A 26,533-nucleotide genomic window follows, 5' to 3' on the forward strand; every position below is an offset into this window, starting at 1 on the left:
TGGTGTTGAAGTTGTTCACAATACTGTAAAGAAATGGTTCATGTACTCCCTTCCTTGCCTACTAAATGCAGTGGGGAAAGTCCTGCTGTTTTTCCTTCTTTCAGTGGTTTGAGCTATCCATGCCTATGTGTAAAAGAGCCTGGTAGTTAGTACAGCGTTTGCAGTGAGGCTTTTCTCAAGAAAGCTTTGCTGCCTGTTTGGATCAGAAGCTTGCTCAGGGTCCTTCTCTGGTACTACCCTCCAAGTAACCTTGGGACTGCCTAGAGCTCATGAACATCAAGGCAAATGGCTATCATGAATGAAAAAACACACTAATCCTACTGGGCAAAAGGGACACTGGGCAGTGACTGGAGTTGGGCAGTGTGGTTCAAGAGCACCCCAAGTGCAGGTGTGTCTCCATCCCCCCCAGCGATGCTGTGGCTGCCTCTCTCAGTTCCTCCCTTTGCTGTTGATGCATTTCTGCTAGCAAAGTGTGTGTGATGCCCATCTTGCATAGCTTCGTTTTTCATGACGGTCAGTCAATACTAACACCAGCTTTCTCCACAACTTCCCAAAGACACCCCTTCTCATCAGAGTAATTGCATGAATTCTCAGTTTAACCTCATTACCTTGGACTGCTGCTGTCCTCACAGCCTCCTGGGCCCAAAGTGGAGAAAGCAGCCTCCTGTTTGCTGCTGTAGAGCTCATTAGTAACATGTTCTAACATCAACAGTGCAGTCTGGGAAGGCCCTTATACGGTAAGGGTATGCCAGCCACCTCATACTAGTCTTGAGGCTGGATTTATGGCAAGTTGTTCTTTCCTTTGTGCCATGGTATGTAGCTCTCAGGAGTGCCCAGCTTGTGCTTGCTAAGCACGGCCTGGTGAGATCAGCGAAACCAGCAAATATCAGTGTGAAAGGTATACAAGCGAGATCTTCAGTCTCCCTTTTAGTAGTGACAGTATCTGGCAATTGCCTAGTGCCTACGCATACCCAACACTGCACAGGCCAATTCATTGCAGTAGCATTATTTCAAACCTTCACGGTTCAGAGCCTCTGCTGACAGGTCAACGTATGGCCTCATGTGTTTTAATGCATATGTGGCCACTGCTGTATACGCCGCAGAATCAGCCCTGAGGGAAGCCAGGGTTTTATTTGTAATGAGAGCGCTCAGGTGTGTGTGCTCCCCTCTTCCCAGAGTACCTCAAATTCTTCGCTATATATTGGTGGAGCTTTAACAGGCAGGCTGGCAAGCGCTCACCCTAGCCCTGCCCTAAGCACCGGATTAAAAAACACCTCTTGGTGGACAGGCCAAAGGGTTTGAAGCCCACAACCCCTGAGAACAGAATGGGGCCCGATCTGTTTGCTTCCTAAGCAAGTGTCTTATCACGTCTATCAAAGGCTGCCAAGAATGGTTTGATCAAGTGCCATCATTACCAAAAGAGGCAGCAAAATGCAGCACCTGGTGTCTGCCGGGCAGCGTGTGTGTAACCTCAGCCTGTCCCCTACGGAGACAGAAGCAGCTCTTGGCTCTGCTGTTGCCTGGGCAGCATAAGGCATCTATTTGGCTGTTTGGCCGTGACTTGTTGCTCAGGGAAGGAGGTGGCAGGCTTTTTAAAATGTAAATAAATTATTTTGTGTGTATGTGTAATGTTTTGGGAGTCCTTGACCAGGTGATTGCAGAAACCTCCAGCAGCACATGAATGTCTTCATTTCCATTTCCTGTGAGAAGCGCTTTTTGTGAGAAGCCTGATGCTTTTTGCTTATGTTCACAGTGATCGGAGTATTCTCCTGGGGAAAGGAGTGGAGAGGAGAAATGAGGATGTGAAGCAGGGGGAATGTGGCAAGGGAAATGTCTGATCGCTAATGCCAGATTGATCTGGGCAGCAGACAACCCATGGATAGGTCAGGTGGGGTGATCCCAGGCTTGCACAGGATCAGCATCCCAAGCACTGGTTGAATTTTGATGTCAAGCAGACAGATGCCTTGTGAAGTGAAGAAACCAGCCAAGTCGGGCAATGGTTGTAAGGCTGAAGACATGGATTAGAGTATTTCTGTTCTAAATTAAGTCCTGTAGTTGATTTAGGACAATAACTTGACCTCAACTACTAAAAATTCATGAGAATTTTAGTCTGGGGTTTCGCAAGTTCCACCTTGACCGCTGGTTCTCCGAGGCCCACTAGTTCTCCACAACACACATCTGAGGATGGTTATGCTACAATGCAGAGCAGCGAAAGGAAATCTGTAGTAAGGGATCTGAGACCTGCGGTCACAGTGCCTCATGACTTCTCATGGTGTCATCAAACTGGACGCCTGCCTTTGGCGCTGTGCTCACACCAAAGGGATCATTAGCCCCGTCACACCTCTGCATGAACATGGACCCTGACCAGGTTTTGTGCATTTCACCTCCACATCTGTGAGAAGTAGCCTTCTGGATTTTGTGGGACGGGGTACTTTGGCCATCTATTAACTGAAATGACCTGTTGCCACAAAACTCTTCCTAAGAAAGTCCTAAGGAAGTCCAGCACCCATTAAGGACTGACTCCCTCTCAATGAACTATTTTTAATGGGATTTCAGTCAGACTTTTAAAGATTTTTTAAAATTTTTGTAATATCCATCATGAGTTTAAGTGTGTCTTAAAGGCGCTTTACTAGTGACACAACATATTTCACATCTCAATTACATGCATCCCATTTGTTCAGTTTAGCCTTCCTGCCTGCAGCTGAAGGGCTGTACCCTAACAATTGTCTGTAACCTGTGAGGGATCAGCAAGCAGAGTCAGACAACAGCTTCCCTAGGCCACTAAGTCAACAATGTAAGAGGAAGGAGAAGCTCAAAGATGTTGAAAGAGGTAAAATTAGAAGAACTGGAATGAGATTTCATGCCAGAAGACAGAATATTCAAGAGAAAAGGCACTAAAGGTACTTGAAAGGCAAGGTGACTCCTATTGCAATGAGAAGATAGGAGACTGGGATGAGAAACAGGAAGGTGAAATAAAAGGACGTGTCAAGTATCGGTGGGACCTGAAGCTACAGGGAGACAAGTCTGTCATGTACCATAAGAAAAGATCGTGATCATCAAAATCACCAAGTTTTTAAGATACATGACAACATTTGCCTGCAAACAGTGAAGAAGAAAAGGTAGGAGGGCTTGGTGGGGAGGTAAAAGTCTACCTTGCCAGCCAAGCCAGTTGCCTATGGAAATGGCAGCTGGCTTGGCTGAGAAAGCAGGGAAAACAGATAAGTCTCCAATCAATTCAAAGAGAAATGGCCTCGGCCTTTCCTGTAAAAGGGCCATGAGTATGCAATTGCCTCATTACAAGTCCGACACAGCTGCTTGCAGAAAGGCCAAGCAGCCAACATGGAAATAATTTCAGGCAGCAGGAAAAGGCTTGTGGATAAAGTTGATATGTGGCTGGATGCAGTCACAGCCAGCCACACAAGAGGAGAAACAATGAAAGACACAGAGGCTGTGCCGATATGAGCAGTACAGCAGCTTTTCTCTGGAGTAGCTCCTTGCAAGAGGGTTTTTCCTGCCACCTGAAACAGCGCAACTTCAAAAACTCATCTGTGCTGGATTTTAAGCACAGACATATGACACAGGCTTCTCTCTTTTGAGTCTTTGGGGTGTGCCAGTGTCTCCACTCAAGACTTACTCTGCCTTGATAAGGGCAAAACATTTTTCAAGGAGGCTGAGATATTTCAGATTCTAGAGCTTCAAGGAAAAAAAAGAATACAGCACAGTTCAAAAGTTGATGGTTTATTATCTGGCTACCATAGGTGGTAATGTATTGCAAACCATCTAGCTACTACCTGGTGGTACCCTGTTCACTGCAAGAACTGGAGCTGAGCCATCAGTAACCTTAACTGAGATACAAACTAGTTCAACAAAGCTCTCTGCAAACTTACTAAGTTTGACTACATTAGAAGACAAGACTAATGTGTATCCTCCTTTTACAAAGTCCTGGGAACTCAGTATCCTGCTATTTCCTTTGAGTTAATATTCCTGTTTTAAAAATACTGGCTGTATTTATCTGGAACAAACAGTTTCAAAAAACTACTTCTCAATTTTTTGCTTATAACAAGCATTTGGCCTTCAAAGAACAATGTTGATGTTACAGGCCTCTTCCCTTGCTGTGACACGTTTGCAGCCTTTTTCCATCAAGTTTACAATAACTCTAAGTGGTTTTGGGAAAATACTTGATGTCTTTAAAACACGAGTGCTGCCAGTGAGCTAGAATCCTGCAGCAGATACAATGAGTGGTCCTATTACTAAAGATTAGGAAAATTTGGATTGGGGTGCTGAAAACAAGGTGCCTTACTCTGAAATGTCCTGTCAAATACAGCCCTCTGCTCCTCTTGCAAAAATCACAATGAAGGAGGCTGGTGGGCAGCGGGATTTCAGTATCATCTGAGAGCCACTGCACCACTTTCTGAAATAATGGAAGATCTCCACTCTCTTTCAAACAGCACCATTTTTTGTTTCTCCAAACTTAATCTTCATCAGCTAAGCACCTAAGATCTTTTAGCTTAGTTCAGGAAGACCTCTCTGCCTTTCTATTGTGTTAATCAGGATATATAGTCCTGTCATTAACTCCTTCTCTCCATCTGATGGGAGCCCTCTAGCAACAAATACTGCCTGAAAACCTGGTTGACACAAACAGACATGAATCATAGAATGAATCATAGAATCACCAGGTTGGAAAAGACCTCTTGGATCATCGCATCCAACCACTCCAATCTGCTACTAACCCATGTCCCTGAGCACCTCAACTACTTGTCTTTTAAATGCTTCCAGAGAAGGTGACTCAACCACCTCCCTGGGCAGCCTCTTCCAGTGCCCAATGACCCTTTCTGTCATTTTTTCCTGATATCTAGTCTGAACCTTCCCTGGCGCAGCTTGAGGCCATTCCCTCTTGTCCTGTCCCCTGTTGCTTGGGAGAAGAGGCCAGCTCCCTCCTCTCTACAACCTCCTTTCAAGTAGTTATAGAGAACAATAAGGTCTCCCCTCAGCCTCCTCTTCTCCAGGCTAAACAACCCTAGTTTCCTCAGCTGCTCCTCATAAGGCCTGTTCTCCAGCGCCTTCACCAGCTTCGTTGCTCTTCTCTGGACTCGCTCCAGAGCCTCAACATCCTTCTTGTAGCGAGGGGCCCAGAACTGAATGAGTTACTGCAGATGTCTAAAATACAGATAATTGTGTGAAGGGTATGTGGGAGAAAGAAAGGGGTTGTTTCTCATAAATTATCCTTTGAATAGGTAAGTTGCTGAGGTTCTGTTGTTTTAGGAATTCACAGACACTCCAGATGTGGAATAGCTCCTTTGGAGCCAAGGGCAGGTCTCTACCCCAGTAGAGTGATGCTGATGTCCTAATCTGCAGCTGACAACAGCTGTTACCAAGACGGCTGTCTGGCTGCACTGGAGTGTATTGCTTCCCATGTGTCTTTAGCAGCTTGTACAACCAGTATCTGGGATGTGTCCTTGAGATACTCACACTACAAGCAAACGCCTCCACGGGTGGAGGGGCGAGATGATAGTACTGAAGAAAAGCAGTGATGACGACTGTGAGATGTAGCTGCTTACCTAATGCGCTGTTTGCAGCTTGTCCTGAGCTCTATTCCTGGCCAGGTTTTTCCCCAGGATCCTTCTCAGCTTCCCAATGTTTCCCTTTCAGACGTCTGTTTTTCTTAATGGCCTGGGAACTGTACACAGCTTGTCAACATTCTCCAAATTAATTGGTGCCTCTCTGTGTGTACTTCCAGGCCTTGTTCTGGGGAACTCTCGCTGCTCTAGAAGGATGAGGGGTGAGCTGATGGAGAAACAACGAGCAAAACCTCCCATGCTGCCCGCAGGGAGAAGACAAGTAAATGCAATCTGTGGGGCATATGCACTCCACCTCAAGTGAGCCATCTCCTCAACAAAGGCACAGGGGAGACAGACAACCAGGAAGGTTGGGCACATGTGCATACTGTTTGAGAGTGGGGAATAAAATGCATAAACCATGGTCATTATCTGACACAAGGCCTCTGAGATGAGCAGCTTTCTGATGGTTAAAACGCGCCTTGTAGAAAATAATTATTTGAAACACCCAACACATAGTGCTGCTTTAAGCAACTTGCATAGCCCTGTAGCTGTAGATACATGGTGGAGCTGCACCCTGCTCTCACCTACACACACAGAGGTGCTTGAGCATCTGCTATGAAGGAAATGGCAGAATGAATGGAACAGCCCCTGGAGTACAAAAGGACTCAGCCAGCTGAACCACCTTTTGGACTGCTCTTCAGTCTGGCTTCCCACTTGCTTGCCTCATGTGGGGTGAAAAACGCAGAGGTCGGAAATAAGATGGGCTTCAACAGGAGGAGGCTCAGACGCAAGATGCTTTCAGTGGGACAACAAAGGGATGGGTCTTGGACTGACAGTGGTTAAAAAGGATGAACTTTAAGCAGGTGCACGTGCAATCTGTGTTAATTATGTAATTAGAAGCTATTCAGAAGGTCAAATTAGAAACTGAAGTCACTGAACTGTCAAAGAAGGGGTACAGAGAATGTGAGAAGCAGGGGCAATTGAAAATACTTCAGTTAAATGCTTTAAGTAGCCTGTGATACCTCCTCATTTAACTGAACACTAGAGACAGTCATAGAATCATACAATCATAGAATAACCAGGTTGGAAGAGACCCACCGGATCATCGAGTCCAACCATTCCAGCAGCCCAAGGATTCAATTCCTCTTAATTTATCATGCTGAGAACAGAAAATCAGAAGCGTAAATGAGCCAAAACAGAGCTCCCAACTGCTGCAGCTTCCAGGACTCATCAGTTAAGACTGTGCTATCTTTGTAACACATTGCTATTAAATTAGGTCTACACTGGATACAGGCAGGTCAGAGATTGAGGTTCATATTTATCTGAGCCAGGAATTTAGTCTAGAAAGATAGACAGATATGGAGTGGAGGAAAGTGATAGTAAGCACTCAGCTAGCAGCCAGCTTGAGGTGTGAGTGCTAAGCTATGTCCACAGACATGTCTTTTTAGCTGGACCCTGAAGGGCTCAGTGGCCCCAGCACCACTGAGGATCCGAGTCTGCAAAGCTACTTTCTCAGCAGCTGCCCTCCCTTTGACTCCATACAGAGCCTCTGGTTTGCAGGACTCCTGAAAACCAGCTCCAACACTGGGCAAATGGAGCCAGGCAGCTGTGATTTGCTGTAATGTTTGAAAATGCTTTTCTGAATTCTCAGCCCAGTCTAGATCAGCTGAAGCATTGCATTAGAAACTTAGTGTTTTCCACAGGTAAATAACCCTACTATGTACCCTAAGGAAAATGCACACAAGCAATTCTTGAGCTGCAGCGTGGCCTTTAACATGGATTTTTTATTGTGATCTGAGAAAGACAATTGTCTCTTTTTCTAAGGTAATCTGCTTATAAAAATCTCCCAACAACCCTGTAAAGGAGAATCCCAACATTTGCAAGAGCTTTCAAACAACCTACCTACTTCAGTGCTCTATTTCTTTTTCCTGGTGGCTGACTAAAACTCATTTACATGTTCTTTCCGTGGCAAGAAGGGGGACCAAATTCCTCGAACCTCAGGCACAGTTTCTCCACGTTAAAGCTGGGCCTCTGGAACCAGGTGTTCAGGAAGTGTGAGCTCAGTGCCTGCACACCACTTGCTCAGTGAGTAAATCAGCACTAGGACGCTCTGGCCAGCATGTCACTGAGTTCATAGACCTTAAAATGAAAGGTGTTGAGAAGAAGAATCCTATTCAATTTACGATAGAATGACCTAACAATTTTTGGGCTGCAGAGCAGAGGCAGAAGAAATAAAGTATGATAGTTCATTACTTAACAGCCTTCCTTTCCCACAAGCTACAAAAAGAAAAGGCTTCCAGCTTTTGCATTTGAGAATCTACAGACTAAACAGGTTCTTGCTACAAAGGCTCAAAGAGCTCCTCTAGATGGCGAAGGCTTCAGTTTGCTGGATAAGAGCATGAAACTGCTGCAGGGGATGGAGCCTGTAAGACTGGACCTTTAGCATCACACTCTAGAGTAAAGCCCTGGGATCACGGTGCTGGTGGGTCACCCACCCATCAGGTGCTTGAGGTCAGAACTGGAGTAGTATGAGATGCCAGCACCAGAGGCAGGAGACTGGGGTGTGAGGGCAGAGTCAAGGAAGGTGAGTCCCGGGCTCAGTGCATACAAAGAATTAGGAGGAGAGTATCCAAGAAGAAATCCCTGGGTAGCTATGGGCAAAAGCTTCTTGAGCTGTGAAGAGCAGGACTTGATATTATGTGAGATCTGCACTCCTGATACAACTTGAAAATACAACTTTGCGTTGAGCTGGGAGATGAAAGAGAAGGTGCTAAGACTGTTTCTGCATGGGTAGCCTGTCTGACTTGTTACCTTTATATCTCCTGTCACTTCACACTCCAGTGTATTCATCAATCCATCCCTTTTCTTCCACTCTGTCCTCTTTACAGACACTTGCTTGCCAAGAGGACCAGTGTTCATGCCTGTGCTTGTTTGCATGGACAGTCCCTCTGTCACTAGCTGGGGATTAATACCTTGAAACTGGGAATGAAAACACTGGATTTTCATGGAGGGACAGTGTTGACAACTCTGTGCATTTCGTAAAGACTAAGCAGGATATGAAATTTTATTGTGCACATTTCACAAGTTAGACACATGCTAGGTTGAAAGGATTCAAATTCCTAGAAAACCAGGCACACAAGCTCAAGCATGTGTATATGAAAAGGGAAGGGAGGAATAAAGAGGACTTGTTTAATCTGACCTTACATCAGGGGAACATGGTGCTCAGCAGAAAGGTATTTCAAGACAATTGACTTGAATAACCCATGCTTTCTGTCACAGTACTCAGTTTCAAAGGATAAAGATACCGATTCTTAAAACAGGAAGAAAGAATAAAAGGAAAATCGGTTTTGTGTTTTACACAGGCAATAAAAGAACAGTTCTAGAAGACTAGAAGATATGATGCCAGTTTATTTGGACCTAACTTTCTCAGAAGCAGAAGTTTGCAGGGCTTGAATAATCTGTTGTAGCAGGAACGAATCATAAATGCTTTTGGGGTCTGATGCTGAACAGCCATTGGCTTGTGCTAGTGGTTCCAAATGTGGAAGGACTGCAGTAACAGTGTGTTCCTGCCCTTCTGGTGGCCCCATCAATGCTATTACTTGAATGCTATAGGTGATCACTCTTGCTGTTATCTTTCTGATGGTCTGTCCAGTCCATTTTTTAATCTCTCACAGGAAAGAGGCTTCCACTACCTACACTATTCCAAATCCTGCTAGACTTTGCTGCTAGAACTCCTTCCCGCTATTCAGTGAGACATACATCTTTCCTTTAATTGGAACCCATTATTCCCAGGTGTAGTGCTTTTCCAATGCACTAATTCTGTTTCCTTTGTGTTAAAAGTTTTAGACTACTGTCCTCTGTCTTACACCATAGCCACACTGACTTGTTTAACTCCATTCTTCTGAGTCAGCTTTTCCTCTCCCTTGCATTTTTGTGCCCTTCTCTGAACAAGAAGTTGTTGGTCTGCATCCTTTAGATACTGAGGCTTTCCGAACTGCATGTGTTAATTCTCTGTGCTTGAAAAGCTGTGATCTATATAAGCACTATATTTCTGTCCTTAGGAAGCAGCATATTGCTCAGTTCAGAGCTAGAACATGGGAGAAAGGTATTATATTTTGGAAGTACTTTAAGATACTCAGGAAAACAGCACTCCATGACATAGCTACCAACATGTAAAAGGCACAATTTGTGCTGTGGTCCAATCATGCTCAGAGTATGCATTTAAGCCTGCGATGAACAGTGGCTTTATTGAAGCTGGCAGCGGTAAATCAATATCCTTTGTACATTGGCCACTAGTCATCCACACTGACAAAAACACTGTGGGCATCTCATTATGACAGGTAAACAGGTTTATTTGCATAAGGACACTTGTATGTGAAAAATACGTTGCTGCCTGTTGTGTGGGTTTTGAGCTCTTCTTAAATTTGATCCTGAAGATCAAAAGGAAAAGGTCACACATCTATACTAGCTGCCAATCTGCAAAGTGAGATTTGAGTCTTTCCTTAGAGAATACTTCCAGCAACACCTTTTCGCAAGTGACATTCTCATATTTGACAAGAATTTGGACTAATGCCTTTTATTCTTTCTAACAAGTCAGTTTGGCACTTTTGGGGTAGGTAATCCTCATCCTTGTCAGTACACAACCAGGACCCATACACTGGTGATAAGATATTGTAAAGATAGGCCTCAGACTTGATGTTAATGTAAAAGCATTCTAGCATAAGGGTCACAGCTGGATACACAGTGGCTTGGATGAAGTGAGACTTAAAGCCGTGCCCATGCAAGGCTCCATAAGAATAAAATGCCCCACGCCTCTGACAGGAACCAGGTGTGAAGAAACTGCAGTTAGTGTGTAATAACTTCTTACAGAACAGATTTCCTGACTCTAGACCAAATTCATCCTTACACATGCTGTGTTGTAAAGTGCTAAAGGCATATAGTTGTGTCTCTAAGTCACCAAGACAACACGCATCTCTGCAGTATGTAGCACATAAAGGTAGCAAGAAGGCTTCACCAGTAAAGCAGAGAAGTCCTCCAAACAGGTTTTCTTGCTGCTGGGTACAGCTGGCATATCAGATCCCAAACTCAGGATGCAGAGTTGGTGCTTTGGCAAAAAGAGCATTCACCTCTCTACAGCTGTTAACTAACCGTGTGGAAACAGAAAGGAAAACCACACCTAGTTTGAATGGTCGTAGCCATTTCCATGACGAAAACCAGCAGAGTTTCCTAGCAGCACCTATCAGTAAAGCAATGCTGATTTCTGTTCTTCAGATAAGCAGAGCCTGGGAATGTATGAGAGAAGGTATGCATAATATGCTGTGCAACAGCAACACATCCTACAACTTAAGACTATGGGGTACAGGAAAAGTTTTTCCAAAACACTATCACTGTGACCTGGGATACTCAGATATCCAAAAGTTGAAATGGGGACAGAGGGAGAGAAGGGGTTCAGAAGACTCATCCCTTCTTCTCCTCTATCCAGTGATAGGTGGAAGCTTTCATTCTCCAAAGCATTTACTCTGGGGTCTCTGCTAGGTACAAGAATGAGCCACAGCCCTGCCCATGGGGTTTGGGTTTGTTCCTTTCTGCCCTGCAAGAGGGAGACCTCATTCAGTCACCAGGATGCCGGTCTGGAAAACCTGATCCTTTCCAGGATCCCCTGTTGCACTCATGCTATTTACTGTCAGGCAGGTCCTAAATCTGCCCAGACCTAGCCATACGGAACCTCTCCTAGTATATTTGAATGCTTTTCACTTTATCTACATGGGCACTCTGCATAAATATGTCATTTTGACGAGTTTGGGAGGAAACACTGAAAACAAGTGTATTTGAGGTTAAAATGTTTTGCTAAGCAAAAAAAAAAAAAAAAAAAAAGAGTGGAAAAGGAATGGTTTAACTTTTTGGAATGAAAGCCAAGCAGCAGAGCTTCCTGAGAAAGGGAAATTGTTTCCTGACAGAGCTAACCATGGTGTAATTGCTTAAATTTGGCTCTGCAGCTCTAAGGGTGGGCAGCTCACCTCTCTGTGGCTTGCTATCCTGCTGCTCTCAGCACCCCAATGGGTACAAATTTCAGGCCCCTTATCTGCACAGTACCAAGTACCCTTTTCTCCATCTCCCCAACTTCATTCCTCTTGGGTGACAGGCGATATAACCTTAGCACAGTTTTCCTAGGGACAGAGTAAGTGTGTTTGTGGAAAAAAAAAAGCTGTCCTGTAGTTTGGATGAAGCTGTCATTCCTCATGGCTCCTGGAAGGCTTCCGCCACTCATACATGGGACCTAAAAATGTGTTTAGGTGTAATGTCTGGTTGACCACAGCACAATGGAAGAAATGGCTTGCATGTTGAGGTAGGGGATGTATTTGAACCCCAGGAAGTTTCTGCACCCTCCTGCTGAGATGGGGAACAGAAGACTCAGGAATTTTCTCCTTGGCTGCTCGCTGGAGGAGTGGAGCAGGACCATGGGTCTCTTTGTGGCATCCTCACCTGACACTGGAGGGAGCTTTACTGAAAAGAGCAGTAGCCCCATCACTCCCCTAATGTCTCAGATAAGGACATTGTGGTGTAGGGAAAGCACAGGGCCTGGAGCTGTGTCCAGTAGATTGACCAGAAAGGAAGTGGAGAAGTGAGCAGAGAACTACTCTCAGCCCTGGAAAAGCTTTCCCTCTCCCAAACTAGTGTAGCAACAGGCAAAATGAAGATCTATCAGGAACTAGTTGCAGAAAACAGACATAGGAATCGGGATGAAACAGAAAGAAATGAAATCTGTTGGTAGACACAAAGGACAGGGGAGCCTTCCCAAAATAAACGTAGTTGCTGCACCTTTCTAGCTTAGGGAACCCATCGTACCATAGGGAGCCACCGTTGCTTCCCCATCCAGTTCAAATGTCTCCATGCTCCCAAGGTCCTACAGAGAGGCTGGGAAAAGGAATGCTCTGACTAAAGTTGAACATGGGGTGCAGAAAACCACAAGCACTTTCAGCGGATGCTTTAACTCACAACATCTGCAGCAAGGTTTGATACAACTATGGGAGCTAGACAGTTTGGACCGCCTCTGACGGTGTAAACTAACAAAACAACACAGTAATTTCTGGCCCTTTTTGTACCACGAGTGCAAAGAAGGACTAGTGGCTGCTTTTCTACAAGTGACTTTCATTAGTGACAGCTTGACACATTTTTTTATATGAACTCCTCATGTTAACACTCTGTGATACAAGCTTAATGATTTCAAGTTCCTTTCATCTGTTGTAACACTGGAAATAAACGTGATTCCCAAATCTATCTTGCATAAAGAAGCTGGTATTCACAAAAAAACTCCAACAAAACCAACAACCCAAACCCGAAGACCGGCAGACTCACAAAATTACATGATCTGCTAGAACATGGGTTTTCTGCCTTTTTCTTCCTCTTGGGGCTCTTAAGTGGTTACAGTTATTGCTTTCAGTGTGGCATGTTCCTTGACAGCAGAACAGCTAAGACTGTAGGTACTAGCCCCTAAGGAGCATCAAACCCCCACTAACCACTCTGAAAAAGTGATCCCAACTATCTTGCTTCTGTGGGTTTTTCAAAAACCCAGGGTCTTCCTGCCAGAGTCGTGATGGAAATCAGCTGGCTAGGTCAGTCCTCTGTACTTCTCCCCCTAATCCTCATGTGTCCCACTAGAGCAAAGAGCTTGCTAGTTATGCCAGCAGGAAGGCACAGAGCGGCTCTGCTTACTACTGATGAAGTAAATAGGGAAATGACAGAACTTTTCGTTCCTGTTGCACAGGACCATTAAATCTGTTTTTAAAGCAAAAGGCTGTAGCGAGTCTCTGGGTCCTGCTCATGCTGCCTACGAAAAGCTCTCATGAAGAAACAGAGCCGAGAATTGGCTGCTGGGAACTCAAGTCTTTGCTCTTGGCTCTATTTTGGTCTAACACCTTCTTACCTTTGGGACATTAACCATGTTTTTGGAGGGCTGAGGCAGGAAGGGAAGACCAAGTGCACTACTTAGATGTCTTGGGAGCTGAGATGTTTTAAAAATAATAATGGATGTAGCAATTAACAGATGATCAGAAAACACAGTAACATGGGGAAAGAGTAGAAAATAGAGCTAAAGGGACAGAATTAAGAGCAGGAAACTCTTAGTTTAAATACTTCAGAGAGGCTTCCTGACCATCAGAACTGTCATATGTGTCACACGTGTCTCCCAGAAGGAAACAACAGATCTGTCCCTTTCTACTCTGAAACACTGCTGTGGCCGACAAAAGAAAGTACTCGAGGGGTGCAGTCCTCTGTGTCTGGAGAGGAGAGGACATGGGTGAGGGTGTCCTTAGCATGACAAAATATCTGCTTCAGCCATAAATTAATCTTTGCTCCATAATGAGGCTTCCTGTGCACAGCAGTTACAACAAACTGAGAGCTCAACTCCCCCTCTGAGAAGTCACTGGATACTGTATCATGAAAAAGAAGAAAACAAGCTTTAAGGGTTACTGATCCAGGCTTTGTCAAACCTGAAAACCCTGATAAAGCTATATATTTTTCATACCACATGTAGTCTGTGCTGACTTTGTTTGATCACCACTTGGTCCTTCTCCACACCAAAATCTATTCAGATAGTCTGTTGAGGGCATTTCTGGGAATGAACATGCCTGATCTTTAACTCTTGCCTGTGAGGCAGGCGAGCACAGATAACCAGGACTGCGATTTTAGCACCTGGGCTTTATCAGAACTGCCCAGCTGAGCTATGCGCTGGAAATCTTCAAAGAAATACACCGTAGTGCCTCAAGCACACAGTTCCCAGGCTTTGTTTTGTGTCTCCTGCTGTTGGGGCTGCACCAACACAGAAAAAGGCTCCTCTGGGAAGATAACATAAAGTGTTTAGCAAGATCTCTGTTTAGCTGAGAGAAATACCAAAAGTCCTCTTTCGTCATTTGAGGTTTTGCCAATGTTGTAATTGCCTTTCTATCTCCTGTGCCACTCCTAAAAATAAATATTTTTTTTTCCTCTGCTACTTAAAAAACTGTTTGAAAAGCTAGAAAATCCAGTCTGACATGAGCGAAGCAAGCACCATAGCTACCATTTCATATGAATGGGAAAAAAGGCAAGGACAGGTGAACTGCCTTGCCCACGAGGGTGCTACATAGGAGAAGGCTTGGGCTGAAGATGCCAGGGAAGCATGACTCTTGCTTCTATAGTCCTGCCTGCCAGTCATAAGCCCACTCAGTGACAAGAGCTCTGACTCTCCTGAGGCATGGGACATGCAGGATGGAGAAAAAGGCACAGGAAACCCTGTGGGTGTGCTACTCCTTTGCCTCACTGAAGCAACGGTTCTCCGGTCCTTTTTCCTGAACCAAAATGTTCTATTGATAATGAAAGTGAGACTGCCCCATCCACGTGGGCCAGGGAAGACACACCGCTTAGGGTCCAAATCACAGCTGGTGCTGCACGGGTTGGGTATGAATCAGCTCCCAGGAGCCTGCTAATCCTGTACAGATTGTTCACTTCTCCTTCTGTCCCCATTTTTACTGAATTTTTGAAATCTCCTTTCAAGAGGATACCTTTTAAAATATAGCTCTCTTTCCCACCTCAGGGACTTAAAAAGTAAATGGCAGTCGTTCCTCGTTCCCCTCTCACAGATGTAACTTCTCCCCATTCCATCCCCCTGCTTTCCAGTTCTGGACTAAACCCTTCAAAATATTCTGAGGTGAATGGCAGGGACTGAGATGGAAGGGGAGAGACATTTATCTGAACCTCAGCAAAAAGATATTTTGAGCTGCCTTTAGTGAGAACTTGCTTTGCAAGGTGGAGCTAATGCAGATTGAGGAGCCAGTCACAAGTTAGTAGAAATAAAAGTTTTCTTTACCTCCATGTCTCGCAAGAGAGAGGTGTCCTCAGGGCAATCTCGCTTCCCTACCTCCTTCTCTCTTATCTGAGGGAAAACTTCAGCCGAGCCAAAACAAAATCACAACGCTGTGGAGGGTGTGTAATATCCAAGCTCCTGCTCAGCTCGAAAACTGACAGAGCCCAGCGAGTGGCCCTGCACTACGGAAGAAGGACGGGTGGGTGAGAGGAAGGGAGGGAGGGGAGAGGAGGGGGAGGCAAGGCAATCAGGGTTTAAATTTAGACACAACTCTAAACAGATACTGTCCTTCCCGGAGTGCTGGGCTCATGAGACAACAAGCAGCAAACTCGGCTGCTGTGCCCAAACTTTGAGACACCATATGTGCATTTTGTCCCTTCCTTTCTCTCTCCCCTTCGTACCTGCTATCAACTTCTCTTATTTTTTTTCTCCTCTCCCCTGTTTTGCCTCTATTTCTTTCCATTGCTTGCAGTTCTTCCCCTAGTGTCTGCCTGGATCTCTCCTCCCTGTCTACTCTTCTCTGTCCAAGTCTGCAGAGTCTCTTCTGCTGTTTATTTGTGAGAAGGATCTTTTCTCCTCTAACGGCAGCTTCCCTTCTCTCTTTCTTCACACTTTTACATAATCTCAGTCACCAGTGGACAGGCTTCAGAGTGGTTATAGGGGCAGAAGGGGAGCAGAGCAAGGGTGATTATTGTGTTTGAACAGATTGTAAGGCTTTGGTGTCCTGGTGTACTGCTAGGTACTCCCAGGGATGACAAGAATATCAGCTGTACTGCTGTGCCGCTGGGTGATTCCACGGTGAGGGGCACTGCACAAATGTGGGCACAAGCAGAGGGACCCCATGCAAAGTATCACTGCCTGACTGTAAAGCAGGACTAGCTCTTTCCACCCTGAACTTGTGTCCTACCTTACCAGGTCAGAAGACATAGGAAGTTCTTCTCTCCCTTCACAAGGAGGGACAGACTTGTGCACTGGAAATGAGAAGCTTCCGGGGTGGTAGAAAAAATCAGATGGGAAAAAATAAGCCTCCGGAATGTTTTGCTATGGTTTCCCTTTCCATTCAGATCACAGTGTTGTAAACTAGACATCTCTTTTAGCAACTGTTTGCATGTGCTCCTTCTCAAGAATTTCAGTCCCCACCTCTTGAGAGCAGGGTGGTGCAGAGGAATTTGGAAACGCTCCCTTTGTCTTCTGCTGGTTCCCCTGCCTTGCGTGCAGCTGCAAAATGACAAAATGTCATGTCATCATTTTGGGATGATACATCGGGGGCAGAAGAAGGTTAAAGCATCTTTTCTGAAAGGGGTGCATACTTTTCCTTTGCAGTGTTTCACAAGACCCTGCTGGCTATGGAGGAAAAAAAAAAATCCAGAATGGATTTAAATGTGAACATTGTGATACTCCAGATTGTTGTTACCAATAAATTGCCTCAACATAGTTGTTCTAACAGAATAGTTAACTGTTACTGTACTGCATGCTGTACAGCTTCTGTGGTCCTTAAGATAGTACAGGAATTAGTAGATTTAAATCATGATCTCATTATCTTCCAAGTTCAATATACAATGGTTACTTGGTCCTTTGCCAAAATAATGACACGCTGAGTTGCTGCAATCTGGAAATTGGGCAACAGGACTAATTAATCTTGTGTAACTGAAACACTGGATTAGGTGAAACCCCTCTGCTGTAAGCAAACAGAAGGTGCTTTAACTATAAGAAAATAGGTTAAAATCAAAAAGAAAGATAAAAATTAAACTCCTTCTTGATTGTAAATCTTATTGATTTCCTCAGGTCCTGACAATAATTGGAAGAGAGGATAAGAACTGAACTGATGAGAAGGAGGGTGAGGTGGAGAGGGCAGGATGCTTTGGCTGCCCAAGCTTTTCCTGCTCTCGGGACAGAGGGAGGATTTCATGCTTGGGGATTTCACTGTGTGCACTGGTCACAAGTGTCGTTTTCAGGATGTCAGGATGCCATGTTACAAAGCATCAAAATCACATACCTCCAATGGATGCTTCATGCCACTCCGGGTCAATACTTTTTTTCTGCTTTCAGGGGTCGTACTCTGTGGAGGAAACTGTTTTCTTAGCTCTACAGAAAAGGAAACCGGTAGGCAAAGATAGTATCACTTTACCCCTACTAATAAAGCAAAGGTAGTTGCAGCTGCCCCACCACAATTCTTCACTCCATTTCTGCTCCAAAATATCTTGCCACAAGGCAAATCGTTCCTGTCAGCAGGATTCCCAACTGCCATTGCTCTGAGTATGGTACACAGTACTTGGTTTGTTAATGCTGAATCTTTCTTCCTGAAGGAGCAAGGAGAGAAAGCACAGAAATATGGTATATGTTTTCCTCCAGACAGGAAGTTGTGAAGCGTGGATTTGCTCTAGACTTTCTCATTCCTGGACTGAAAACCACTAGAAAATCTGGAATGAACAACTCGCGTGCTTTAAATGCAAGAACCTTGTGACAAACATTATTAAGGGAGGCTATACTGAGGATCTGGGTGTATTACATGATGTGTACATGCAAGTATGAATGTGAGATATTTTAGAGTATCTGCATCTTTTGTTTACAGACCTTCTGGGGTACAGCAGTGTCTATGAGACTAACTTGTTCATATATGCAAAAAAAGTTTCTACATCTGTTCATCTCAAGAAGAAAAAAATGCAGTCATCACAAGTGCAATTAAAAGAGACTCCAGGGGAAAATTTCATTTGAGTGAGAGTATGTTGCAATTGTGGAGCCCTGGATTATGGAGCTTCCCAGCTGATTCTTTTCAAGATGCATGAGGCCCAAACAGCAAGTTCGCTTCAGGCCAAATGACTGGTGCTCCTGCTACAGGCAGCACATGGGGAGAGGTGCAAGGAAATCCTTCATCACAGCATGACCGCAAAAGAGGTAGCATAACAAGTTCTGGCACGCCCAGAAATGCCATGTGTCATATTTACTGGCCTCTTGCATTTTGGCTATGAAATATGGACAATGGGGCCTCTATAGGGTGCTAGGTCAACAGAAAAGAGATGCAGGGACACAGCAATCCTTTGTTCAGAGACCACTCAGGAAAGAAATCTTCTGAGGGGATTCTGAAAATTTGACTCAGATATTTGTGTCCACTGAGCTATCTCATTCGGGTGCGTCTGTCTGGGTGCTGAACCTGGGGAGGTATGTTTGTCAGGGTGGTGGATGAGCAAAGGCTGGAGGGAGCTGTGGGTCCCTGCAAGACAGATTGAATCTCTGCTTTATTACAGCATTTATTGAGGGTTTAGTAGAGCTCATCTGTCAGTGCCAGTATCTGAGTTTGTTCTGTCCACCTAGCTGTCTGCATTTGGCTGCTTCTATCCACATCATTATCCAGAATTCATACCATAAACCAGCAGCTATTACCAGGTTGGGTTTTTGACCCACCTGACAATGGGGTCTCAGTCCTTCCTGTTCCCACTCAAGCAACTCAATTCTCAACCCAAAAAGAAATTCTCTCAGAAAAGGGGGGGATAGGGTAACCACAGCAAAAAAACACTTATATTTCATATAGCAATCAACTCTAAAAGTCAACATCCTGTTTTGCGCTGGGCTGGGCTTACACATCAACTCCTCCAACAATGGCAAGCTGACAGGAAGCGAATGTGAACAGCGTTTTCTATGGGAAACCTGCTTTTTGAACCCACCATTCTGCTAACTGTGTTCTGAAGTATCTGCTCCAGCCGACCCGCCCTCGCCCCTCAGCATTAAACTAACACAGCAGACGCTAAGCCTCACCCTCCTCTTCAGGGAGTTATCAGCAGGAAATGAGGTCAGCTGGAACGCTTTGTACCATCGGCATTTTTTGCTCTAATTGTGCAGCTGCAACGAAGCACGTGTGTGAGCGCGCACACACTCACATGCCAGCACCCGCCCGAACACATAGGCTTGTGTGCCAGGCACAATGCACCCCTGGGAATTGATGTCAATGGGAAAGCCCCGTCACCAAAGATGCTTGAATTAAATCGAAGGACAGGGTTATAAGTGATTCTCACTAAGCTGTATTAGACAAGGAGTGTGAGACTGCGTGTGCTGCATGCTGACCACAAAAAGTGGGTGACAGAGACTAACTGAAAGGTCAAATCATTTCACATGCTCCTGAGGCTCAGCACGTGCCTAAGTGCTAACATTGTAGAATCGTAGCATGGTTTGAGTCGGAAGGGACCTTAAAGATCATATAATTCCAACCCCCTGTGATGGGCAGGGACACCTCCCACCAGACCAGGCTGCCCAAGGCCCCATCCAACCTGGCCTTGAACACCTCCAGGGATGGGGCAGCCACAGCTTCCCTGGGCAACCTGTGCCAGTGCCTCACCACCCTCGTAATGAAGACTTTCCTCCATATGTCTAGTCTAAATCTTCCCCTCTCCAAGTTATAGCTATTCCTCCTAGTCTTATCACTCCATGCCTTTATATAAAGTCCCTCTCCAGCTTTCCTGTAGCCCCTTCAGGTACTGGAAGGTTGCTATAAGGTCTCCTTGGAGCCCTCTCTTCTCCAGGCTGAACAAGCCCAACTCTCTCAGCCTGTCCTCATATGGGAGGTGCTCCAGCCCTCTGATCATCTTTGTAGCCCTCCTCTGGACTCGTTCCATATCCTTCTTATGCTGAGCAGAACTGGACACAATACTCCAGGTGGGGTCTCACAAGGGAGGAATTATGAGGCTCCTTACCTCACAGGCTGTGAGCAAAGGCATATCCCTAAGGAAAGTAAAGTTAGGAAAATGCTGTATGGTATAGAGAAAATTTCACCTGCAATGCTTTGCCTGAGTGGCTCTGCTCTTAGTAACGGGATCGCACTGAGCTAGACCACCCTCGTTCATACCAGGCAACCTGGGACTGGTGGGTGGTGTACTGGTAGCCAGTGTCATCTCTTGCAGCACTTTAATTTCTTTGGAGATTTCTTTCAGTGCTGATTTACCTGATTTCAGAGAACAAACTGAGCTGGGGTAATAGGGGGTATGGCTGCATCCCATTATATTAATATAGTGATGGAACTATAACTGATTGGTCATTGTCAGCTTGCTTCTAGACTGAACAATTCCTCTACCAGTTACTGGTTTTAAGACACAACAAAGCTTAATGTGCACAAACAAAAAGTCAGAATATGAGTGCTGACACAATTCTAGGTATCTGTGCTGGATATAACCATGGTTTTTGATTACAATGATCTCATACCAGCCTTGCTGCCCATCTCTCAAGGTCCTGGAAAGCAGTGTCACAGCTGGTCCTCGCAACAGCTTCCTCAGCATGCAGCCCAAGTTCTGACTGAACAGCAAGATTTTCTGACTGATAATGTAGCAACATTTCTGGTCCCTAACAGGTTATGCACAGAGGAAGCCTGCCTAGCTACTGCCCGGGTGGTAGCTGTTAAAAAGGTAAAAGGATTTTTAGCTGAATACCAGGCCGGCACCATATTAATTTTACCTATCTTCTAAAAAATACGCTGAGGAAAGAATGGTCAGAAGCTAAATTCCCAACCAAGTTAGTTTGGGAACTTTGAGGACATGAACAAATAAATGCATTATACACAAGTACGCAACACCTTTTCGTGTTCAGCAAAGGTCTGTTTTGTGTGGCATTTCCTAGCAGTAGTAGCACCACGTTGTTCAGTAGGGCTGATATCTCCTCAGGAGGATATCTAACCAACATTTTTAGAAACAATTTGCACGATGGGTCTCATGTGGCACCAAGCATTGGCACTTCAAAGCACCGAGTGCTTCAGCTTTTGCCAGAGCTGACTCACAGGTCAGTCGCTTCTGTCAAACACAGCGGCAAGTGACTTTAATCATTCTGGCTGTAATTTGGATGCTGAGCACTGGGCTGGCTCTCAAATCAAGTGCTACACACAGTGAGATTGCGCAGCCCACAAGTCTTATCTGGAGAAGGAAAGGTTTCTGTTCATGGACAGGCTCCATGATCTAGACAGGAAGCCTGGCCCAGAGCGCTGCTAGACTGTGTGTCTGAAGAGAAACCTTTCCCAGCCCACCCAGCAACCATGCTATCTAAAGAGAGAACTGGCTCGGGGCAAAACCAGCCATGAAGGGGGCAGACAGAGCACTGTGACACACTAGCCAGGATGGAGACCTCGCCCACTTTCTCACTAAAATACATCTTCTCCAGAGACACAGTCCCCAGGTTCAGCCTGAGACCCATCACATGTATTTCACAATGAAATTAAGATTGTTTCATTAACTGGCCAGCCATATTACATATTACTGTATATTTATTGATTTTGTGATGTAAATAAGCACATGAGTTGAAAAGGAGAACAAGTAGCTAACGATACTTTCTTGACCTTGTTATGCAAGGATGCTAGGAGCTGCTAGACATATTGCACCACAGTGGAGAGAATCCTTCTGCTTTCTCTGAGGTCTAGCTGAGGAAGTGAGAGGGCCCGGAGACCTACTTCAGATAACACATCCTTTCAAAGCAAGCTGAAAGCATTAACGACCTTATACCTCACCCTACAGGTCAACCCCATGCTACCCATCCAAGAAAGGGGACTAAACGAAGCCCTCTTCATTAAGATCGATGTGCAAGACAGTCTATATACTGGTGTCTATATGCACTGCCTACTGCAGAGTACTACGCCTAATAAATCTTGTTCTCCGTAGCAAAGAGCAAACTGTTTGCTTTCATAAATAGAGTTGAGTGCTGATTTTCTACCTGGCTCATTATCCCAAATCCTGCAAGCACTTGGGGTTGGGCAGCAGCACCCCTCGGCGGCTGTGGACAGGGAAGGCTGCAGCTGTGCCTCAAGCCTGGAGGAGCAGGGGGAGGAGAGGAAAACTTGGCAGAGTTTGGAAGGCTTGTTCGGTCTTGGCCCTTAGGATCCCGCTGTATGGTCCCAGTGGAGGCAAGGGAAGCGGGGGATGATCTTCCATGCTCTCTAACAAGGTTTGTGTTGGCTTTACTGCCACAGGGGCTGCACATCTCCAGCAATGCACATCCTTTCTGGTGAATGAGGGACAGCCACATTCAGCAAATACATACATCGAAGCTCCAGAACATAAAAGCTTCCCCTATTTCTGTATTTTCTTTTCCTGAAACAACCACAACGAAAATTGTCAGCTCTGCATCCCACTTTCACTTTATCTTCTTTCCTATCTTTATTTTTGCCCCGTGGCACATGTTACTTCCACATACTCTCTATGGAATCCCTTCTCTCCTGTGCTACCCCCAACAACCACTTCATGTCTGCTCTCTGCACTCCTGCTCCCCAGTAAGATCATTCTCACTGTCTAAGCCACCCCTATCCCTCTAGAACATGTCCCTTTGACCGCATCAAGTAAATGCTGGCACCTCCCAGGCTCTCAGAGGTCAGGACTGCTTGAAAATGGAAAGAAACAAGCAGTTTCAGTATATGCACACCCATGTTTTCTTTGGGAGAAGAAAGAGGAAGATATAATGCCTTCAGTTTAGCTAGTAAAGTCTCTAATGAAGTTCTTTGCACTTTGTCTTCCTCATCCCTTTCTCTTTCCTAAGCCATTTCCTCTAGACCATTTTTGTCCCTTTCTTCAATTCTCTTTTCACTCCTGCATTTTTTCCTTCAACACGTTCCACTCCTGCCACTCATCTAAATATGTTGTATAAACCTAGCTACGTAACGACCTTTCATGCAGTCTCTTCTCTCACACTTCACTCCTTTTCTCCTTATCACTTTGCCCTGAAATATCCCTTGTCCTGCATCACAAACAGGGCTGCTTGTATTGCCTTTGCTGCTGGAACAGTTGCTGCTTGCAAGCTCATCCACCTTCCCAAGCTGAGTGGCAGTACCTCAGGGGTTCAGAGAAGCCTTTTTATCCTGGCATTTCAGGGATAACACAACACAGATTCCTCCCGGACATGTCCCAGGGCAGGCAGCAATGGAAGACTCCGTGTGTAGGTGCTCCGGAGGGAAAGCCAGGCTCCTGCTCCAATTCTGCAAGCAACGGGAATGCTGAAGGAAAAATGATTTTGTTCTGTCTGTACCCAACAACAGGGCAGGACATAAATCATAGGGAATGGATGTGGGGATGATACCTCTGGCCTGCTATGGGTGTTAGGGGCACCTGGGGAGAGATGCTAGTCACACAGTAACTTAAAGTGTGGGTTTCTCTGTGCTAAGTTGCTATCCACGTAGTGTAGACAGACCTGGTAAGATTGAAGTGGAAAATGGAGACCTCCCATCATTAAGGAAAAGTTGAATCAAGTGCCAATGTTTCCCCAGTTAAAAACGTTTCTTTATACAAACTTTTGTAAGGTCACTGAGCAGAAGGCAATGGATAAAAAGAGATATATCACAGTATTTATTTCTGTAATGCACTGAAGGCCAAGAGGTTGTTCAACTAGCAAAACCACCTCGTAGAAGAGACGGCTTTGACGCATGTCCTGCAGTTCGCAAGTGTTAAGACTTGAGATATGACTAGTGGCAAACGATCCTATGAGCTTTACAGTCCAAACCAGCTTCAGAGTGTAATTTTTCTCAAGAAGTGACAAATGCGGGTTGTGACACAGAACCAGCCTTTGACATTGTCACAGTTTAGCCCCACCTGGCTTGATCAGCAGCTAGAAGCAAGCAGTTATGATCTCAGTTCCACACACCCCCTCCACCCCAGGAAAGGGGAAGGGGAAATGAAAGAAAGCGACTTTTGAGTTGGAAAGTAAAAACAGCTTTAATGAAACAATAATAAGGAAAAACATTATTAATAAGAAAATAACAAATTATATGCAAATATATGAAATTGACCTTCCTGATGACTATGTGCTGCCACTGATGCTGCAGAGTAGGCATCGGGAAAGTAGGCAGGCTGGAGCTGGATTCAGGAATGCACAGATCACCCTCTACAACTGCCTGAAAGGAGGTTGTAGTGAGGTGGATGCCAGTCTCTTCTCCCAAGTAAAAAGTGATAGGATGAGAGGAAATGCCCTCAAGTTGCACTCAGGGATGTTTGGATTGGATATTAGGAAAGATTTCTTTACTGTAAGAGTGGTGAAGCATTGGAACAGGCTGCCTAGGGATGTGGTGGAGTCCCCATCCCTGGGGGTGTTCCACAAAATGTAACACTTTGGGACATGGCTTAGAGGTCTTCTCCATGGTGCCTACTACGCCATGTCCCAAAGTGTTACATTTTGTGGAACACCTCCATGGATGGGGACTCCACCACATCCCTAGGCAGCCTGTTCCTCTAAGATTATCCAATCCAACCATTAGCCTAATGGCCTTAGAGGTCTTTTCTAACTTCAATGATTCTGTGACTCTACTGTCTGAAATCATGCAGTTAACTTTCAGAAAACAAAGTAACTTAGATGACGAGAAGGACCTGGGGGTGTTGGTTGACAGCGACTGAACATGAGCCAGCAGTGTGCCCAGGTGGCCAAGAAGGCCAATGGCATCTTGGCTTGTATCAGAAACGGCGTGACCAGCAGGTCCAGGGAGGTTATTCTCCCTCTGTACTTGGCACTGGTGAGACCGCTCCTTGAATCCTGTGTTCATTTCTGGGCCCCTCACCACAAGAAGCATGTTGAGGCTCTGAAGCGAGTCCAGAGAAGAGCAACAAAGCTGGAGAAGGGGCTGGAGAGCAAGTCTTACAAGGAGCGGCTGAGAACTGGAGTTGTTTAGCCTTGAGAAGAGGAGGCTGGGGGGAGACCTTATTGCTCTCTACAACTACCTGAAAGGAGGTTGTAGAGAGGAGGGAGCTGGCCTCTTCTCCCAAGTGCCAGAGGACAAGAGGGAATGGCCTCAAGCTCTGCCAGGGGAGGTTCAGGCTGGACATTAGGAAAAAATTTTTCATGGAAAGGGTCATTGGGCACTGGCAGAGGCTGCCCAGGGAGGTGGTTGAGTCACCTTCCCTGGAGGTGTTTTAAGAGATGAGTGGACAAGGTGCTGAGGGACATGGTTTAGTGTTTGATAGGAATGGTTGGACTTGATGATCCTGTGGGTGTTTTCCAACCTAGTGATTCTGTGTGATTCTGAGGCTTAGCTGAAAAGTCAGAAAATCTATTCTGCTTTAGCTCAAACCAGAACAGACATTGATTTAGCAGTAGCCAGGGCTAGCGGGGCCAATAGTGCCACGAGCGCGCTGTGGATCTGACAGATTTCCCAGGCCGGGCAACCTGGGGGCAGCACCAGCGGCCAGCTGCCGGGCACCGCGCTGACACCATCACCCATGCCGGCTCAGTCAAGACTTTGCAAAACAGCCTGGCCTCAAGCCAGCGGGCGCCATATGCTGGGCACAGCTGTCCTGAGGGGCTGGCTCTGCATCAGCAGCCCTTGGGCCGCCACTGACCCACCACACGCAGGCTGCTGTGACCCAGAGCCCAAGCCACCACCATGCCAGCAGCACCGCGACCCAACAAATCCTGCTGACCCCCACGGGGCGGGATGAGAACGTCCTGTGCTCAGCGTGGTCTGTGCCGAGCAGGTGTCTCGGCTCCTGCTACCCCCTGTTTGCCTCTCCCCATCTCCAGAGCAAGGGCAGGCAGAGCTGGCTCCACAGCTCCACAGCACCGAGAGATTTCACTGCTGTGAAGTTCACACCACCACTAAAACGAGACCTTGTGCAGACTCAGCACCCGCACCAGCTCTCTGGGAGCGTTCACCCTGCAGCCTGCGAGCGGGCAGCGCCCCCGCCCCAGCTCCTGCCCCGCACACGAGGGATGGAGATCGCCCCCTCGCCTCGCCGAGCCCCACAGAGCCCGCTGACTCCCTAGAGCTCCAAAACGAGCGCCTCAGAGTTTATTTCCCGGTGCTTTCGGTACCGTTTCCCCCCCCGCCCCAAAGCGCGCTGCGATTGGCAGGGGCGGCTCCAACGACCTTTCATTGGCTGCTGCAGCCCCAGAGGCCCCGCCCCCTCCCCCCCCCCCCCGCCTCCCGCTGGCGAGGTCGCGCGGTCAGTTGTTTACAACCCACACCCGCCGCGAGCGCCGTCCCTGCCCCCCGGCGGCTCTCATTGGCTGAACGGGGGGCATCGCGATCCCATTGGCTGAACGGGGACGGGGACGGCACAGCTCTTCCCACCCCTGGCGCACCCTCATTGGTGAGGGAGGGCGAGGGGCCGCGTCGTGATTGGCCGAGGGGCGCGGGGCCGCGTTGTGATTGGCTGGAGGGCGCGCGGCCGCGCCGCGGTTGCCCTGAGGGCGG

At 46.3% G+C, this 26,533-nt stretch overlaps 1 protein-coding gene across 1 annotated transcript in view; it reads right to left on the bottom strand.

Moving 5' to 3' along the window:
- RCSD1 (RCSD domain containing 1) overlaps positions 1–15,596 on the bottom strand; it is a 36,126-nt gene extending 20,530 nt beyond the window's left edge. The window contains exon 1 of the mRNA XM_069869441.1: positions 15,400–15,596. Coding sequence (XP_069725542.1) covers positions 15,400–15,405 — 6 coding nt within the window. The 5' untranslated portion in view covers positions 15,406–15,596. The remainder of the gene's footprint in view (positions 1–15,399) is intronic.
- Positions 15,597–26,533: the final 10,937 nt, after the last annotated feature.

Source organism: Phaenicophaeus curvirostris, chromosome 1 (genome assembly GCF_032191515.1).
Source record: "Phaenicophaeus curvirostris isolate KB17595 chromosome 1, BPBGC_Pcur_1.0, whole genome shotgun sequence".
Lineage (NCBI taxonomy): Eukaryota > Metazoa > Chordata > Aves > Cuculiformes > Cuculidae > Phaenicophaeus > Phaenicophaeus curvirostris.